The sequence below is a fragment of the Lepidochelys olivacea genome (assembly GCF_965140295.1).
Source record: "Lepidochelys olivacea isolate rLepOli2 genome assembly, chromosome: 19".
NCBI classification, from domain to species: domain Eukaryota; kingdom Metazoa; phylum Chordata; order Testudines; family Cheloniidae; genus Lepidochelys; species Lepidochelys olivacea.
The window spans coordinates 13,124,021-13,143,214 of NC_140429.1; the positions used below are offsets into that span (position 1 = coordinate 13,124,021).

At 53.9% G+C, this 19,194-nt stretch overlaps 1 protein-coding gene across 8 annotated transcripts in view; it reads left to right on the top strand.

Moving 5' to 3' along the window:
• The window catches only part of PTPRU (protein tyrosine phosphatase receptor type U), a 324,255-nt gene that overhangs the window by 139,539 nt on the left and 165,522 nt on the right, over positions 1–19,194 (top strand). For 4 of the 8 annotated variants that reach the window (XM_084652205.1, XM_084652207.1, XM_084652208.1 and 1 more), the window contains exons 3-6: positions 14,702–14,973; positions 16,217–16,298; positions 17,856–17,971; positions 18,775–18,952. In XM_084652205.1, the coding sequence (XP_084508331.1) occupies positions 14,702–14,973; positions 16,217–16,298; positions 17,856–17,971; positions 18,775–18,952 (648 nt within the window). The remainder of the gene's footprint in view (positions 1–14,701; positions 14,974–16,216; positions 16,299–17,855; positions 17,972–18,774; positions 18,953–19,194) is intronic. The other 4 variants (XM_084652211.1, XM_084652206.1, XM_084652209.1 and 1 more) reach the window with 1 other exon arrangement.

Below are 19,194 nucleotides of genomic sequence, written 5' to 3' on the forward strand. Positions count from 1 at the left end.
TAGCCAGCCCGTTATAATTAAAGCATTTCAGTGTTTGTGTTCCCAGATTAGATTAAGATGAGTTTTAAAGACCTATTCCATTTTAAAATAATTTTTTACACCTCATGGCATTGCTCCAACCAAGCCCTTTGTGCCAGGCACCGTACAGATCACAGAATCAAAGACATGTCAGGCTGCAAGGGCCTTGAGAAGTCATCAAGCCCAGCCCCCTGAGCTGAGAACACAGTCCTCTTTATAAACAGACCCTTAACATATTTGAAGACCATTGTCATTTTCCTCCTCAGTCTTTATTTCTCCAGACTAAACATGCCCCACCCCCTTTAAAAAACAACAACATTTCCTCATATAAAAGGCTGAGAAAACCTGACCTCATTTCTCTTGCTCTTCTCTGGACTCTCCAGTTTGTCCACATCTTCCCTAAAGTGTGGCTCCCACAACTGGACACAGTACCCCAGCTGAGGCCTCACCCGTGCTGTGTAGAGTAGAACAATTATCTCCCATGTCTCACATACGACCCTTCTATTAATACACCCCAGCATGATACTAGTCTCTTTCGCCATATGGAGTCAGAGACATTCCCACTCCCAAAGAGCTTGCAATGTAAGGACACAAGGGGTGGGAGAAAGAATACATTACTGTACAGTTGGGGAATTGAGCCACAGAGAGATTAAGTGACTTGCCCGAGGTCACACAGGGAGGTCTGTGGCAGATCTCTTGAATCCCATCTGGCCACAAGACATCAATTTACTACTTAGATCTCTAAGTACATTAGAGCTACTGTAGTGTGTTCAGCCATTCAAATGGCATTTGTAGCAGGGTGGTGTTATAAGAATAGCCATACTCTGGGCTCCTTTTCTCTAGTTTTTGGGATATCATCCCAGTGTTGGGGGCAGAGGAACTTCCCTCTCATATTCTTCTAAATACATGGCCAGATTTTCAACAGATGCTGGGGGCCAGGCACCTATGAAAATCTAGCCCAAAGTGTCCACAGTGGGAATTGCTGGGGGTCAAGAAAACATGACCCTGCGCTCTTCTGAGAATTTGGCCCAGTCTGCGTTACCTCCTGGAATTGCCGGAGTTCTCCACTTGCTTGGAGCTGTGCTCTGAGTGTTTCCCTAAAAGGCTGGGAAGTTGGGGGTGCTGTTCCCATGCGCCGTCGGCGCTGCTCAGCTGTTGATCCAAACGTGCACTGTGCTTGAGGGTTTACTCTCGAGCTCTCTCAATGAGTGGTGTACGTGGCTCAGGTTCCAGATGTTGAATCCTCCCTACCATCTAGCCCTTACTTATATTGCTAATTGTTGTTACTACTCCCCTAGTGGGGAAGTGGCTTGGGAATAGCATTGCTCAAGCCTAATGCGTGGAAGCAGCTGCGATGGGCTTTGCGAAGGCTCAGCATCCCTGTCTGTGCCCTGGGAGTGCTGGTAACAGGCAGCTGGTGGGGTGTGTGGGAACGTACCACCCTCCCGAGCTTCGCTTACAGCTTTAGATAAGCACACACAGTAAGATACTCCTCCTAGGTGCCTCACCATGACTCCCAACTGCCTCTGTCTACCAATGCCACTGTACCTCAGCAATCTGTAGTATATCGATCCTCACTACACCCACTATATAGATGGGGAGCAGAGGCACAGAGAGGCTAATTACCTTGCCCAAGGTCACCCTGGAAGGCTGTAGCAGTAGAGACTTGAAGCCAGGTCTCTGAGGGCCATAGCTTCCATCTTCACCACTGGACCATCCTTCCTGTCCTTGGCATAAAAGCCCCCTTCTGTCACCCTTCCTGGATCCTGTCCCTTAGTAGTAATATGCCCCACCCCACATGCCTCTGGGATTGCTGAGGGAAGGGCAGACAGCTCTGTCCAAGGCCTGGTGGTGACTCTGTGCTGCCGCTGGGCCAGATGCCTCAGGAGAAGAATGTGTGTCTGTTTCATTGCAGCACCCCCTGGAACTCACCAGGCTTTGGGTTTTGTTCCAGACCAGATCCCCTCCTGGTGTAAATCAGTGCATGGAGCGACACTGATTTACTCCAGCTTGGGATTTGGCCCTCAGAGATCAGCGCATGTTCACAAGCCAGGACCAATCTGACGTTTTGCAGCTGAGCTGAATTCATGCCACCGTCACATCAGCTGCCCATGGCTGTTTGATATGACCTCCTGAAAGGTGAAACGGAGGTGGGGTGGGGATGCGCTGGGAACTGGAACAAAGGCAATTGCTCCTAGACCCTAAGGGATAAACCTCATCTGGGCAGGAGACAGAGCCTTCTCGGGGGCCGGTCTGAGACTGGAATGAGCTTTCCCAGGAGCCATCCGTCACCTTCCAGAATAGCGAGACAGTCTTCTCTGCCCTGCCGTTGCTTCCCTAAAAACAGAGCAGTCTGCACAGAACGCCTTCCGAATAGTCCCCCCGGAGACAGGACGAACCACACATGTTAGTAAGCTAGCATAATGCCTGGCTGGAAGGTGCTCAGGTCGGTGGTGATAAGGACAGGATGAGAACCTGTACAGTGTAAACTGGAGTCAGAGATGGATAAGCCCCAACAGGTCTCAATCCTTCCCTGGCCAATGCAGTACTGGTCCATGTGGACGTAGCCAAATATCTCCCAGCTCCTTTCTATGCCTGATGCCAGGGGCCTGCGCACGTCCTCCCTGCCTTGGCTGCGATGTCATTTCTCTGAGTTCTCTCCAGCAGGTTAATTTTAGTCTCACTTCGTTGTCTGGCTTTTTGGGGGAGAGGCGAGGCTTTCATTTATTAATGAGCCCCTGGCAGATTGGACAGGGAGAGCGATTGCTTTCGGAAGACGGCCTTTGGCTGTGGTTCAGATGTCAGAGTGGGCTGGTGATGGCTCTCAGGGCCCCTGTTTTTTCTGGGCCAAATGGAGCCAATCTCATTAGCGCAGGAATAGTTTTTCTGGGGAGAGGGGGATGCACAGGCAGGGACGGAAGAGGGGAGAGAGAAAGAAATCTACATATTAGCTTTGCCTCCCTCGATGGAATTTGACTCCCACCAATTACACCGTCTTCTCCCCACATCAGCCTAAAACACTGTACAGGGATGTTGGGTCCAGAGGGGTGGTTTCATTAATAAAAAGTGTGTGTGTGTGTTGTGGGGGGCGGGTAAGCAAACCCTCTAGAGCCCTGACAACAGGAGGGCTGGCTAAGAGGCAGTGTGTACAGGGTGCTAGACTCCCACTGAGGAGACCTTCCTTCTGGTCCTAGCTGTTGTGCTGGCACGTTGGTTTAATCGTATCCCTGCCTCAGTTTCCCCTTTCCTCAGATAGGGATAAATGGGGCCTCTCTGTTGTCCTTGGAGAAAGAGCTCTACAGACGGGGTACATGGTGTGCTTAGTGGGCCAGATCCTCGGCTGGGGTATATTGGTGCAGCTGTGTAGACTTCAGTGGCTCTATGTTGATTTACCCCAGCCAAGGATCTGGCCCTGTGTGTGCTTAGGAAGGAGTCATGTTGCCCTCTTGTGACTGCACACAGAAGGGATGAGGGACTTGCTGCTGCTGGGGTGATCAGCTCACCCTTAGCCCAATGGTTTGGAGGAATGTGGTTCTTTGGGGGCTGAAGGAGGAGGGTTCTAGGCCTTGCTGTATGTGAGCGAGACAGATCTGTCTGGCCGTTAGGCCTGTGTTCTGCAGACCTGGGTTCATCATGATGTGGCAGTTTCTCAGGACATCTCTCACCTGCAGCGTGCACCTTTCACACTCCCTGAAAAATCTATTTTTCCCCCCCTTTGGCAAATGGACAGACCCACCATTCCATGCTTCCCACCTGCTCTCCCCCTTCCCTGTGCCACTTTGGCCAAGGGCTGGGATTTTTTTCACACATCTGCAAGCAGCTGATGAAATCACAGAGAAAAATGGCTCCCTATTAATCTAACCAAAAAGCAAAAAACCCTGTAACTGCAAAAAGCAACATTGTCACAGATCCATGGCCACATGCAACTTCTTGGCGGCACACTCCAAACTGGAATTCAGATCCCTGCTAACTGAGCTAAAAGAGAATCTCCCTAAGCTGCTAGCAGTAAGGGGCCTATGACACACAGTTGAGTAGTTCTGATTTCATACAGTGGAGGGCAGCGGTGCATGCATGCATTAGCCCTTTTATTACACTATTGTCCTTTCCTGCAAGCCTGAGTTGCCAGGGGAGAGTTCTTGGAAGAGAATAATGTGGATTATTTTAAATTAAACAGTGGTAAAAGCTATTAATAATTAAAGGGCCACTGTCAAGAAAACAATGGTAGATTTAAATAAATGACTTGGCTCGGTTAGTTACAGCATCCGGCGTTATTAAAATGGAAAGAACATTAACAATCTCATTTTCATTTTACTGTGTCCTCGGCCTTGGTGGCTTGAGACTCTAGGCGATCAGGTCTGCGATTCAGACGCACGCTAACCGCTGGGCCAGTCCTGTCAGCATCACCTTTCTGTGCCTGACCTTATTGCTCTCTGGCAGCTGCCCCTGGCTTTTGCTGCAGTGTGATGGCTACATGTATGGTCTGGGGGTTAAAGCAAGGGGCCAGGACTACTGGATTCTGTTCCTAACTTGGGAGGTGTAGCTTAGGGGTTAGTGCAGGAGGGAGCTGGGAATCAAGACTCCATGGTTCTGTGCCTACCTGTGTGAGCTGAGTGTCATTTAGTCGGGACAGAGCAGAGAGGCTGGCTGCCAGGACTCCTGGGTTTTATTCCTAACTCGGAGGGATGGGGGTTGTTTATGGACTGGAGGAGGCTGGGAATCAAGAATCCTTCGTTCTGGTCCAGACGCACAAAGATACTTAGGTGCTTAAACCCCAGATTTAGGTGCTGCTGCTCTCTACAAAACCCATGTTCGGCTGCCACCTAACCCCATAGGGGCCTAAACTCACTCAGCGCCTGAATTTTTGCTGTCAGAGTTTCCCCTGGTGCCGAAATTTCTGCCTCTGGGCATGTGCACTGCCCGCCCTCCCTCTAGCCGTCCGGACGCCTGTCTTACGCCTAAGCCCCAGTGAAATCCATGAACCGGAGGAAGCTAGCACTTCTCCCAATTCATTGTCAAGGGAGTCTCAGCACCGAATGCAGCCTTTGTGGAGCCCGTTGTTGTTCCAGTGGTTTTCTGGGTACCTAACGGTTAGCCGTTGCTGTGCTCAACATCACAACCCCTACGTCCTTTAGTGGCACCAGCCTCTCTTCCTAGCTGTGAGCTGAGTGTAGGGGCCGGTGCCAGAACTCTTAGGTTCTGCTGGCAGCTCTTCTGTTGCCTCACTTAGTCCTTTCTCTGCTCCCGCAAGGGTGAATGGGGATAACATTGCATCCCAGAGAGTGTGGGGAGGGAGGAGGGGTAAATATGTCATTTGTGCAAGGCTGTGAGAGTCGTGGATGGACACAGGGGGCCGTGCATGGTGAGCGTTATCTGGCAGCCGAGCGGGCATCCCGGAAAGCCCAGGAGCCGAGATACTGGCAGTTGTTAAGCTAACGGCCTATGAAAGCTCTCACTAGCTGAGCACAGTTTAAAATCAGCAGCGACTGTGTGTTAAATGATACGAGATGATGGAAATGGAAATTAAATGGTTCAAATCTGGCCAGGGACGGCAGTGTCGATGCAGCCCAAGCAGTGAGCATTAAAGAAAAACAGCCAGCGCGTCTCTGGTGCAATGGAAGCAATTACCAGGGCCAGTTTTAGTGGGATCCTGGAGGAAGCACCGAAGCCCATGCAGCAGGAGGAGGAGGACGCTGAAGGGCTTGCGCACGGCTTGGGAGAAGGAAGCTCAGGGTTCATCCCGGCTTGCTCAGGTTTGGGACTTCTGGAGCTGGCGTTTAGCCCCAGCTCTGTGTGGCTGCCAGGGCTTTGGAGAGTGTGTGCTTGCAGACGGCAGGCTGTGCTGAAAGCGATGAATGAACCCTCTGAAGAGCCCAGGTGAACCTCCTTATCCACATTGCAGAGCCGTGCTCTGCATCCAACCCTTCTGATTTAGCAGGGACAGACCCGAGCCTGCCCTATCCTGGAGTGCAGGGCTCTAGCTTCCTCTCCAGATGTTGGTATTGCACTTTCAGTGCAATACAGGTGTGGTGAGACACCTGCCCCCCTTCTCCCCCTGACCTCTCAGGCCTGGTCCACCCCTTTCCCTGGTGCAACATTTTCTTGTTACCTCCTCACAAGCATTCCCCCTGCCGGCTCTCAAACCCTCCAAGACCAGCACATGCCCTCCTCTCAGAAGAGCCCCCTTCCCAGCTGTCTGACCCTCCCTGTCCTCTAATGAACTAACTAAAGATCTATAAACTAAAAAAAGAAATGAGTTATTGGCATGGTAAAAGCAGGTAAACACACACACACACAAACGAGTTACAGCCTTAGGTTCTAAAAGGTAATCGAAGCTCCTATAATAAGCAGCTCTGTGTGTCCTTTGGGGCCAACCCAAGCTGAACAGCTGAAGACCTCTTGCTTATATTTAGAAGTCTTTTCCCCTCAGATTTCAAACAGCAAAGACACAGGGTCCCTGCCCCTATTGGATCCCGCCCCAATTCCCTACCCTGGCTCCACCTCTTCCCCAAGTGCGCCGCGTTCCCCCTCCGTCCCAGGCTTGCTGCGGGAAACAGCTGTTTTGCGGTGCAAGTGCTGGGAGGGGGGAGAAGCAGGATGTGTCGGCCCGCTCAGGGGAGGAGGCGGAGGTGAGCTGGGGCGGGGGGGCAGGTTGGGGAGCTGCTGCACCCACCAATTTTTCCCCGTGGGTGCTCCAGCCCCGGAGCACCCACGGAGTCGGCACCTCTGGACACAGGCACAGACTTTCATTTTTCCAGGTGGGTGCTCCACTCCTGCTCCGCCCTGAGGCCCCAGCCCCACTCCACCCCTTCCCCAAGGCCCTGCCCTCACTCAGCTTCTTCCTGCCCCAACTCTGCCCCCTCCCCAAAGTGCCTCCGGTAGGGTGACCAGACAGCAAGTGTGAAAAATCGGGACGGGATGGGGGGATAATAGGAGCCTATGTAAGAAAAAGCCCCAAATATTGGGACTGTCCCTATAAAATTGGGACATCTGGTTACCCGAGCCTCTGGTCCGCCGCCGAACAGCTGATCGGTGGGTGGCTGGTGGGTGCTGAGCACCCACTATTTTTTTTCACCAAACTGAGCACCCAGGGAGTCGGTGCCTATGAGTATAAAGATAAAAAGCTCATTCTGGTCTCTTCCCCCAGAGTTCAGAGTGACCAGTCGGTCATGTGTCTCCTCTGCATGGGTGTGGGGGAGCCATCAACAGAGTCTTTTGTTCTGTGATGACCCGCAATGGCTTGTCTGATGTCTGTAGAATTGTGTTGGGCAGGAGGTGACAGCTTTTGTGATACATTGGTATTTCACACTCAATAATGTGTCTCCTGGCTGCGGGGTTTCCAGTTTCATAGCAAACGCTTTTGGAGTTCCAGAGCAAACACTTCAAGGTTACCTTAGAGCATGGGATACTGATCTGGTAAATGAGATTAATGCAGGCAACAATTTACGAGCATTTCATAAAATCCAAACGCTAGGCATCTCTATAAAGCTAATCCCTGTTTTAGCAATACTAACATGCAGGTGAGCCAGACTGGTTTCCAGCTCTGCATTTGACAGTGTTCAGTGAGGCCTAGGGGCCTTGGCATGAGCTAGTACCTCGGCTGCCAGCGTCACTCCCACAGAAGTCTGGTGGCTGTGAAGGCAAGTAGGAAACCAAGACACGCTGTGGGCAAGGCCCAGATTCTCCATGGTTTTTGGGCACCTGCTGCTGAAATCACTGGGCATTAGGTAAGAATCTGGGCCTGTGTGACTTTGCCCCCATGATCACAACAGCATGTCAGTGGCAGAGCTGGGAATGGAGCCCAAGTCCCCTGCTCTGAGCACAAGACCACACTATCTTTGGGAGCTCATTAAGGATAAAGACCTCTCAGATCTGGGATAAGTGACAAGCCCCAACTCTGGCACCATCCCCCTCAGGAGCCTGGCTCCAGGTCCCTGTCAGGCTGGGCCTGGGGAGCTGGTTTTCCTAATACCAAACCCACTCAACATGGGGCGTGTGAAAGGTGACAGGGCCTGGCAGATTGTTGGATCTGGACTCTGGGAAGGGGGACAGTTGAACAAGGGGGATTGGAGGGGAAAAGCATCCAGTGGAAAATAGGGTCAAAGGCAGCAGGTGGGAGGGGAGGGGAATATGCTAAGGAAAAAATACGTGGGTCTGTATACAGCATGTGGGACCCTGACTTGTGGCAGCCTAGATCACAGGATGCTTCTGTTCCCAGCACACAGCACAGCCCGCTCTCCAGCTGGAAATGCATGTGCTCTAATCTGGGCAGCTCACTGGGGGCAAAACCCTGGGCCAGATCCCCAGGGGAGTCAATCAGCGCTGCTCAGGTGAAGCCCCTGGACCTTACACCCATTTGCACTGGTTGAGGATCAGGAGCTTAGATCAGTGGCTCTCAGCTTTCCATCTTGGGGACCCTTCCCTCCTGAGACCCCCACCCCCTCAAGCTGGGACCCTCTCCCAGTTCGCAATGCGGGGAGGGTAAGCTGACCGAGACCACCTGACTCCTGTGTGCAGCCCTGTGGTTTAGATCCCGGGAAGAGAGGAATCAACCCCCCTCTCCAAGCATCCGCCAGACCTTCAAATACCGTGAGCCTCGCACCCTCCCCACCACATACCATAACCCACCCCAGTGTCCAAGGATCCTGAGATGGGTGGGAGCTACAGGGCCTTGGCTTGCTGACAGGACCCAGCCATCGCCAGGTGATGACGAGCTTCCTGTCATTTGTCCAAGTTCAGCCAAAGTTCAGGCCCAGGTGCGGTGTATATGACAGCCTGAGGAAGCCAGGCTGCTGTGTCTGCGTCCGCTTAGGCAGATGCGGTGTCGGATTTCCCCTCCCTGCCACTCCACCCTGCGCTGCAGCTGCCCTGCTAGTCCAGCAGCCTTGGGGCGTCCCTTAGACTGCCACTGATGCCAGGCTGTGCTGCAGATCATGCCTGATAGGTGGGCAGCCTAACCAAAGAGCCAGATATTGGTGCTATTACCAGGGGAACAAGGGGTTTCCACATTCTGGGCTGCCCCTATGTCTTGCAATGGCGAACATTTAAATGGATAAAAATTCAGGTAAAATGCTTTCAAGTAAACATGGATGTTATTTGTTGAAATTCTACCCGAAAAGAAAAAAGAAAATTGAATTCTGGCCACGCCCCCATCCTGTCCTGACACAGCCCTCCTGCCCCCAGCATGCCCTGTGCTTGGGTCTGTGAGGGGCGGGGGCAGCATCCGGGAGCCTTACACTGACCCCGTGCTTGGAGTGTTTCCCTGGGAGGGCCGTTCTGGTTCCTTTCTGGCCTTTACAAATAGTGTAAAGGGACCAGAATTGGGCTTAATTTGTAAATCCAGGGCTTCAAAATTGCAGAGCTAATGCATTAACCCTTTGTTCATTATCTAGTTATTATTATGAATTATTTGTGTTACCGTAGCAGCTAGGAACCCTAGTCACAGACCAGGACCACATTCCGCTAGAACAAAAACACAGTCCCTGCCCCAAGGAGCTGACAATCTAAGTATAAGATAAGAGACAACCGATGGATACAGACAGACAGATGGGGGAGAACCAGGAACCGATGGGGCAATATTGGTTACTATGACCCAGGGAGCCCCTCGGTGCCAGCTGGCAGAGGGCACCCCTTACCGCAACTCACATCAGGTCTGACATGCCCATTGCCCCAACACACTGCTGTCATTAGCGGTGTCTGAAAGGGGCCATGTGCAGACTGGTAACACGCTGGCCATTAATGTTGCTGTGTGGGGCATGTACGGGTGGTGTATAAACAGGTAGAGGCGTGTGCCGGGTGTGGGTGTGTGCGGGTGGCAAGCAGCGCATTAGCCCAGCCCGCCCGAGACAGAGGAATGCTGTTGCACCTGCTTGACTGTGTCTCCACTGTGAATTCGCAAGGGGAGGCCAGACACAATGGAAGCACATTTACAAGTACGGGAAACAAGCCATCAAATTAGCAAGTGGTGACCACTTAATGATCACACCAGGGGCTCGAGGCCGTACCCGAGGAAGGCTTCCCGGCTCTTGGAACAGAGAAATGGCCTTTGGGAAATAGAAGCAGAAACAGAAAGCGATTTGGGCATCCATCACCTGAGGGACACAAGAGGCCAGAGCTCTTGACACCTGAGAAAGGTGGATCCCTCAGCCCAGGGGGAACTGAGAACTGGCTATTGGTGAGAAACCTGCTGAGACAATGATTGTAGCTTGCTGAAGTTAAGTTTTAGTCACTAGAAAGCGTGTTGTGTCTGTAATCTTGTCTGTCTCTTTCACCCTCACTTGAAATCACTTGAACCTGTGGTCGTTGTTAATAAACTTATTCTTGTTTTATTACAAAACCATCTCAGTGCTGTTCTAGCAAAGTGTGGGTCGGCAGCTAACCTAGCAGGCTGATGGGGGCTCTGTGTCCCTTTGCAGGTGGCAAACTTAATAACTTCTGCAAAAAGAAAGGGAGGACTTGTGGCACCTTTGAGACTAACAAATTTATTTGTGCATAAGCTTTCGTGAGCTACAGCTCACTTCATGGGATGCATTCAGTGGATGCATCCGATGAAGTGAGCTGTAGCTCACGAAAGCTTATGCTCAAATAAATTGGTTAGTCTCTAAGCTGCCACAAGTCCTCCTTTTCTTTTTGCGGATACAGACTAACATGGCTGCTACTCTGAAACCTGTCATTAATAACTTCTGTGAGCGTGCAGTGAGAGGGACTGACCGCTGCAGAGAGACGTCTCTGGGGAGCTGGGGTTCACTGATTGCTAACTGCAAGACCAGGTTTGGACAGGCAGAGTCCTGCAGAGTTTGCTGGCCAGGCAGACAGGCTGGCATGGCGGAGGGCTGCTACAGAGTTTAGCAGCAGCAAAGCTCACTCCTGCTGAGGCAGAGCAGTGACATGGTGGTTCACAGTTCTGGGCGACCTGAGCAAGACGTCACAGTCTCCATGACAGGGAGCGGGCTCTGCATTAGCAGCAGCCTAACTGTTGACAAGTTTTTTTGTAGCCACCACAGCCAGGGTGAGTTTTAAGGAGGGATTGGAAGGTGGAGCATGAGGCAGCTTTGCAGATGATTATGGGGCGCTCCTCCCCAGCATGAGGGGGAGAAAGCATGAAGCTGGTCGTTGGACCATTTAACAGGTGGGTGATGGAGGCCATCCTGGGCCATCAGAGGTGAGCATCGGCAGCTTAGTAGCAAATGAGTAGGGCCTTATCAAATTCATGGTCCATTTTGGTCAATTTCACGGTTATAGGATTTTAAAAATAGTTATTTTCATTATTTCAGCTATTTAAATTTGAAATTTCACGGCGTTGTAATTGTAGGGGTCCTGACCCCAGCAGTAGTTGTGGGGGTGTGTGTTGAAGGTTATTGTGTGTTGTGGGGGGGAGTTGCAGTACTGCCACCCTTATTTCTGTGCTGCTTTTGGCAGCAGCGCTGCCTTCAGAGCTGGGCAGCTGGAGAGTAGCACCTGCTGGCTGGGAGCCCAGCTCTGAAGGCAGAGCCATTGCCAGCAGCAGCGCAGAAGTAAGGGTGGCCTGGTATGGGATTGCCACCCTTACTTCTGCGCTGCTGCCTGCAGAGCTGAGCCCTCAAACAGCGGCTGCTACTCTCCGGCCGCCCAGCTCTGAAGGCAGCAGCGCAGAAGTAAGGACGGCAATTCTGCTGCTGCTGGCAGGGCGCTGCCTTCAGAGCTGGGCGCCTGGCCAGCATCTGTCACTTTCCGGCCACCCAGCTCTGAAGGCAGCGCAGAAGTCAGGGTGGCAATACCGCAACCCCCCTAAAATAACCCTGTGACCTCCCTGCAATGCCCTTTTGGGTCAGGGCCCCCCAGTTTGAGAAACACTGGTCTCCCCTGTGAAATCTGCATAGTATAGGGTAAAAGCACACAAAAGACCAGATTTCACGGCCTGTGACATGTTTTTCATGGCCGTGAATTTGGTAGGGCCCTACGAATGAGAGATGATAGGTAGGGTGGAGATATACCGTGAAAGGCTTTCAAGGTGAATACAAGCAGCTAGTGTTTGATGCCATGGAGAAGGGGGAGCCAGTGGATGGATGCAAAGAGGGGGATGATCTGGTCAAAGCAGTATGGTAGGAAATGGTCTTTAAGCAGCATTCTGAACGGATCCGATCGGGGCAAGGCTGCCTTTGCCCAGGCCTGAGAGAAGGCTCTTGGAGTGATCAAGACGCAAGATGATGAGGGCCTGGGTGAGAGTCATAGCTGTGCGGATGGATAGGAAAGGCCGTATCTTAGGGACGTTAGGCAGCAAGAATCAGCAAGATGTCGAGGGAACCCTCGTGACGGCAACGGAACTGCGGGGTGGTTTGGTTCTGTTCAGGTTCTTATACTGCCCTCATCTCGGTCACCATGTCCAAGTGTCTTCCAGTGGCGCAGCAAGCAATGTGATGTGGGAGTATTGGAGAGCCAGGGAGCCCCCTGCTTATGGGGCAGGGGAAGGGGACAGCCCGGCACAGCTTTCTGGCTACAAAAGCTGACTCACGGCTGAAAAGCTCATATTGCCACATGGGTCTGAACATCCTCAGAGAGCAGAGCAGTCTGCTGGCACCGAGGGATGTGTGTGCTCTGAGACAGGCATCATACACTGGGGGTTGAGGCAGAGGGGGAGAAATGAGGACATCTCTCAGGTCCCTATATCCTGTGATGCCCTAATCACGGGGGCCTTTTCATTATAAGACAGCCCCCTGTTAAATAACAACACTTAGAGCTGCTCTCCCATCCTGTGTTACTGAGGTTCTTGCACTGGGTACCCAGCCCTTTGAAACACACTCTCCTGCAGGAAGGAGGGCAGTGTCTTATTTTTACAGGTACTGGGTGTTATCCAGTGTGAATGCCCTGTCAGATGGATGGGAGTTTTAAATGACCAGGACTGCCGGGTTTTTCGTCCCCTTTGGACATTCGTTTATCCCGCCTCTGCCCTTGGGAGGTAGGGAAGCACAGATGGGAAAACTGAGGCAGGGATGCTAAGTAACTTGTCCCAGGCTACAGAGAGAGTCAGTGTCGAAGGTGGGATTTGAGCCTATCCTGAGGCTCCTGCGCTCCAGTCCCAGTCGAACCTGCTGTGAAGTCTGTTCCCCCCCTGCCCTCCAGCCACTCTCTAGCTATGGCCTGGGTCAGAGAGTTCAGTTCATCTGTGGGGGAGCCGCAGCAGAGAGGGCTGGGAGGAGAGATGGGCACATGCCCAGCTTCTGTGGGTCTGTCTGCACTGCAATGGGAGGTGTGGCTGCAGCACAGGTAGCCATCCCCGAGCGAGCTTTGATCTGGCAAGCTCCTGTACCGATAGCGTGTGAGGTCACGGCAGCAGGGGCAGCGGTACGGGCTGCTATTGGTACTCGAGCTAGCCAGATCAAAGCTAGCGGGAGTACAGCTACGCATGCTGCAGTCGCTCCTCCCATTGCAATGTAGACAGACCCTATGGTGTGGGGAGCGGCTCTTGCACTGGGGTTTTCCTTCCCCTCCTTGTCCTCTTTGCACCTGTCTTTGTGAGGCGGGGCAATGCCATGGACTGCTCCCTTGCTGGCATGGCCTGAGGTTGGACATGGAGCATCTCCAGTAGGAAGATGCTTCCCGCTGGTCCTGCATGCTTCCTGTCTCTGTGCACCCAGTATTTGGGGCACCAGCAGCCACCAAGCACTTCCCTTAATCCTCTGCCTGACATGGGAGGGTCAGTCTCCTTCCAATGGCTGTAATCTCTCCTGGCAGGCTGAGCGGCCACGGGGTGATGTTGAGGCTGGGCAGGGGAACAAGGAGCAAGTGTAACAGGTTCTCTGCCCCAGCTAATAACGCATCGAAACATCAGTCACTGCCTGAGCAGCTTTCCCAGGCCAGCTGCCTGCTTGTTAAGCCAGGGAGATGTCAGAGAGCTAGATAGCAGTGATTTGCCAGGAGGAGGCGTGGAGCCAAAGGAAACACATCAATTGCATGGGAGGGGAGGTGCAAAAATAGCACTTACCTGCACTGCAGAGCTCGTCCTTCAGCCCCTCTGCCCGGGAGTAGGAGTAGCTGGGTTTAGGGTCCCGTTCACCATTGCCTTGTACCTTGCGTAGCCAGCTCATCACTCTTCCAGGACCCGAGCTAGCTCGATTAAAGTTAGCTCAGGTATGCCAGCTGGAGCTGCAGTCATGCTCCCTGACTGCATACACCAAGAGAGCCATGCCAAACAAAGATGGGACATGGGAGAGCCCTTCGGGCCTAGGCGTGGGTGGAGACATGAATGGGGACAAGAATGAGCCACTGGTAGAAGTGGCTTTGAAGGAGGAGGGAGAGGGTGCTGGGAACTGGCTGGCTGCACCAAGGGTAAGGGGGGAGAATGAAAGAAGAAATGAAGAGCTGATCTCCAGACTTGCAGTCCCCAAGTCAGTGGGCTAGGCCAAGGCTATCGCGTCGCACTGAGAACACCCAGTGGTCAGGAGTAACAGATTTGGCTCTCAAGGTGGGCAGAGGCAGTCAATTGGAGCATTGCTGGCTGGCATGGCAGGATTCATGCAGCTGTGAGTCCCGATATGGATGGAGCGGTCCAAGAGAGAGGGTCAGGGATTCAGCATGCGGAGGGCACACAATGGCCAGGGGGCTAGACTACGGCAGCCATGGGCAGGGAGTCTGACGCACACAGATCCCCGGGTGACTGGGTGCCGCTGAGCCGATAAACCCTCCTCATTCTCCTGCCTCTTCCTCGCAGGTTCCTACCTGATGGTCAACTCCTCCCAGCATGTGCCAGGACAGAAAGCTCACCTCCTCTTCCAGATGCTGAGTGAGAATGACACTCACTGCCTCCAGTTCAGCTACTTCATGTACAGCCGGGATGGCCACAGCCCCGGCTCCCTCAACGTCTACGTGAAGGTGAACGGGGGCGCACTGGGCAGCCTGGTGTGGAACGTGTCCGGCTCCCACGGGCGGCAGTGGCACCAGGCTGAGCTGGCGGTCAGCATGTTTTGGCCCAACGAGTACCAGGTGGGTTGGAAGCATCCCTCACGACAGGAGGTGGGGAGATGGTCTTGCAGACGCAGCAGGGTGATTTGGGGCCTGGAGGGGACTTAAGCAGACAGTAACTGAGCTGAATGGGCCCTGGAGGAGAGAGAGGCCTTTGAACTCACTGCCACGCAGCCCTCCGGCAGGGCGCCAAGGGACACCACACTCAAGCTATTGCCGGGCTTGATGCTGAGCCCTTGGCGGTGCCCAGGGGCCCTACTCCTGAAAAACTCCACGATATGCATCTGAGGAAGTGAGCTGTAGCTCACGAAAGCTTATGCTCTAATAAATTGGTTAGTCTCTAAGGTGCCACAAGTCCTCCTTTTCTTCTCACAGCTGCCTCACTGATGACCCACAACCCCCTTACTATTCCAGCGCTGGGCCCCCCATTACTCTGGTACCCCTCAATCCCAACCCACAGCCCCCCTTTCTATTCCAGCCCTGGGCCCCCCATTACTCTGGTACCCCTCAATCCCAACTCAAAGCCACACCGGCTATTCCAGCCCTGGGCCCCTCATCACGCCGGTACATACCAACCCACAGCCCCACTGGCTATTCCAGCCCTGCGCTCCCCTCCCCTCTGCCTAACTTGCCAGTGCCCCTCACTCCTAGCCTGTAGCTCCTGTGCCATCCCAACCCTGCCCCTAAATTGTGCTGCTGCCCAGCCAGTGAGGTGTGCCCCCTTTTCTTCCCGCCCCGCAAGCCCCGGAGGTCCAGTCATGAGAAGCACTGATGTTGTGTCTGTCTGAGCTGCTTAGTGCTGTGAAGCGGGGGCTCTTGGGAGCGCTCTGTGCTCAGTGGGCTGGCATGTCTAGCTGCCAGCCAGGCTGGGTATAGCAGGAGAGTGAGCCCCCTCTGTATTTCGGCTCCTTGGCTTCCCATGGCAGCAGGTGCCCGGGGGGCAGTGGGGAGCAGCGCCGACATGAAGAACTATTAAAACGAACAATCATCTAGTTTCCTTTCGGTAACGGTTTGATCCAAGCCAAGACATGGACCCAGGCTGCAGAATTCAAATCTGGCTCCAGAGTTCGGGGCAGTCGGCTGCAGGGATTTGGATCAGCCTGTTGTTAAGATAAGGCCAGGCCCATGATTAAGATGCTGCATCCCTCGGGGGCTTGGGCCCAACTCTGCTCGTCTCCAGGCCCTTCCCGTGCCAGTGTGACCTTGCCCATGGCTGGGGGCAGCAGATCACCTCAATGACAGGCACATGTCTGATTGCCCCCAGGTCCTGTTTGAGGCGGTGATCTCTGGCGAGCGCAGAGGATACCTTGGCTTGGATGACATCTTGCTCTTGAATTATCCATGCTGTGAGTATCGCAGCACCCTGGCTGCAGCCTCCTTCCTGACAGGGGCCAGCCCTCATGCTGCCAATGATGTGTCCCGCTAATGAGCCACTTGGCGGGACTCTGTGAATTGGATGCCGCGAGCATTAATGACCTGCTGTCGGAGCAGGGCCAAAGGGGGATGCTCCAGGAGCAGCTGCTGCGGAGGAAGGGACATGGTGGTTGGGGCTGTGAGGTGGGCGTCTTTCATCAGCAAGGCGGGTGGGCAGCCATCTCCTAGTCAGAAAAGCAGGAGCCCTCAGGGGCTGGGAACCACTGGCTAGCACTGGCCAGGGCCAGGCGGGAGAGCAGCCTAGTGAATAGTGCCTGGCAGGACTGCTTGGTCGTACTGAGCCGCATGCATGCTGGGCAGGGTGCTGGGTGGATGCCCAGTGGGGCAGATGTGATCAGCAAGGCTGAGATATTTATCTCACTGTGGAGACCCCAGGCCTTGAGCTGGGACTCTTGACACTGCAGGGGAATGGCTGAATCTCCCCCCAATGAGCGTCTACATTGATGGGACACAAACCACAGCTCTGCTCCTTCTCCTGGGAGAACACAGGCTAAACGTCAGGCCTACATGTCCCCTTTAAAAGGGACAGCTCCAGAGGGGAGAAGGGACAAGTTGTCTGGGGCTGGCCGCTGGGGAAGGGAGCTAACACCTCGCAGACAGGATGAGGCAACAGAGTGCAAGGTGCATCTGGGCCCTCTTGCTAAATAGTGGCTCTGAAAAGCCAGACAGTTCCAGTGTGGGTTGGGGGGTTCACCCCGTGCTTCTCCCAGCCCTGGTGCCGTCCCTGCAGGGAGGGAGGGCTCTGCAGGAAATCAGTGCCATCCAATGGAAAACCCCTGCATGGCAGGTGGGAATTCAAGGGTACAGGATTGTACTGGCTCCCAACTTGCAGCTGAGCTTATGATGTCACAGGGTCCCCTGCAATCTCCTCCATGCCTTAAGTTTCCCGGGCTACGTGGTTTGTATACCCTAGAGTGGTTGCACCATAGAATATCAGCAGTGAGGATTTGTATATCCAGGCTGCAGACCTCGCTCCATTGAGTCCGACAGTCTGGATCTGATGGTCATCTATACCTGATGCTACAGAGAAAGGTGAAAATGCCTCCCACAAAGCACTTGGCTATTTGGGCCATGTTGCAGCTATGGGAGAAAATTTCTTCCTGCCCCCCAAAAGAAATGAAGTTCTGAAGCATGAGCATTGATTACTTCTAACCTATCCAAATGGTGGGGGAGGGAGCCGCAGAGTTTGGATCTGAATATTGGGTTCTTTGTTTCAGGCCCTTAGCTAATTAATAATGATTATTAAATGGTCCAGCTCCTGGTAAAGCCTTTAACCCAGAGCAGGAAAGCAGCCACATCTCAGCTGCAGACCCAGAGCCTGGTCTGGCTTTGTGCTCCTGGGATCCAGCACCTTGTTTCATGGGTGCATTGGGGAGTTCGCCGGGGAGAGGGAAAGTACCGGCAGGTAGCTGCACAGTAGCCGAAGTGCCTGGATCCCCGTGTGACTCTCTGCCCCTCTGTTCTGGCAGCCAAAGTGCCTCATTTCTCCCGCCTGGGCGACGTGGAGGTCAACGCTGGGCAGAATGCCACCTTCCAGTGTGTGGCAGCTGGGAAGGTGCTGGAGGCGGAGAGGTTCCTCATGCAGGTAACTGAGGGGTGGTGGGATGGGGGGGAGGGGGGCTGCTCTGTCAGCGTAGAGCCTTTCGCTGGCTCCCCTGCACCCCCCGGAACTCCCTGAGATGGAGTCGGCTCCTTCCCCGCCTCACTGCTGCACGGTGCCCTGGACTGAGGGCTGTGGGGCTGTGACTGGCTCAGCCCCACGGACTGGATTGTACTCAGGGGCAGGGCTGTACGGCCCACTCTGGAGCACAGGGAGGGAGAAGGAAATGAACAGTGAGGGATGGGGTGGGGGACCCTCTCCCTATTTTCCATGGAAGTCCCATCGGAAGATCAAAAACTACAGATGAGGGGGAGCCCCACCCATAACCAGCCCTCCCTCAGAGGCCCAGCCTGCCACCCTCTCCAAGGCAAAGTGCTCTTTGCGGTCGGGACCAGACCCCCAGGTAGGAGTGGGAGAAGTGGGCCGTTATAGTCCCAGGCCCATACCCACACCCCTCCCCCTGCGCCCCCGCAGGACTCCGCATTTGTGGTGCTGCAGTGCCATTCCCAGCCATTCCTTGTGGGGGGAGGGGACTGCGCTCCCACCCGGAGCATTGCCCGACCTGCTCAACAGTGACCCCTGTGGCTGTGTAGAGAGCAGCCCCGAGAGGGCTCTGGATGGCTCAGCAGGCGAGGCTTTCAGGGAGAACCCAGTAGGGAGAAACAGGATGCTCTGTCAGACCCAGAGGGGATCACCCCTCCTGCCTAGGCAGCCGTGGGGAGCAAGCACAGGAGGGCTGAGCAGCATGAGCTGTCTGGGGACCCCCCCAACACCCTCTCTCTGGCCAGCAGAGGCAGAATGGAGTGGTCGCCCCAGCCGCCTCAGTGAAGCACATCAGCCATAGACGGTTCCTGGCTACCTTCCAGCTGGACGAGGTCTCCAAGGGGGAGCAGGATCTTTACCGCTGCGTCAGCCAGTCCATGCGGGGCTCCGGTGTCTCCAACTTTGCCGAGCTGATTGTGAAAGGTGAGGGTGACACTTGCTGACACTCGAGGAGGGGCCTTGAGCGGTAGAACTCAAAGCATGTTACAAACCTGTCATTTGAACTCAGGCCATTAACTAACATGATGCTAAACATGACAGGCCAAGTCATGTTTAAAAGGTGTTAGCTGGTTATGGTGAACCCTCCACTCTGCTCCCCGGCCAGGGTTAACCATGGCCACCACATTACTGTCCTCGTCTACACGCAGGATACAATCATGTCTGAC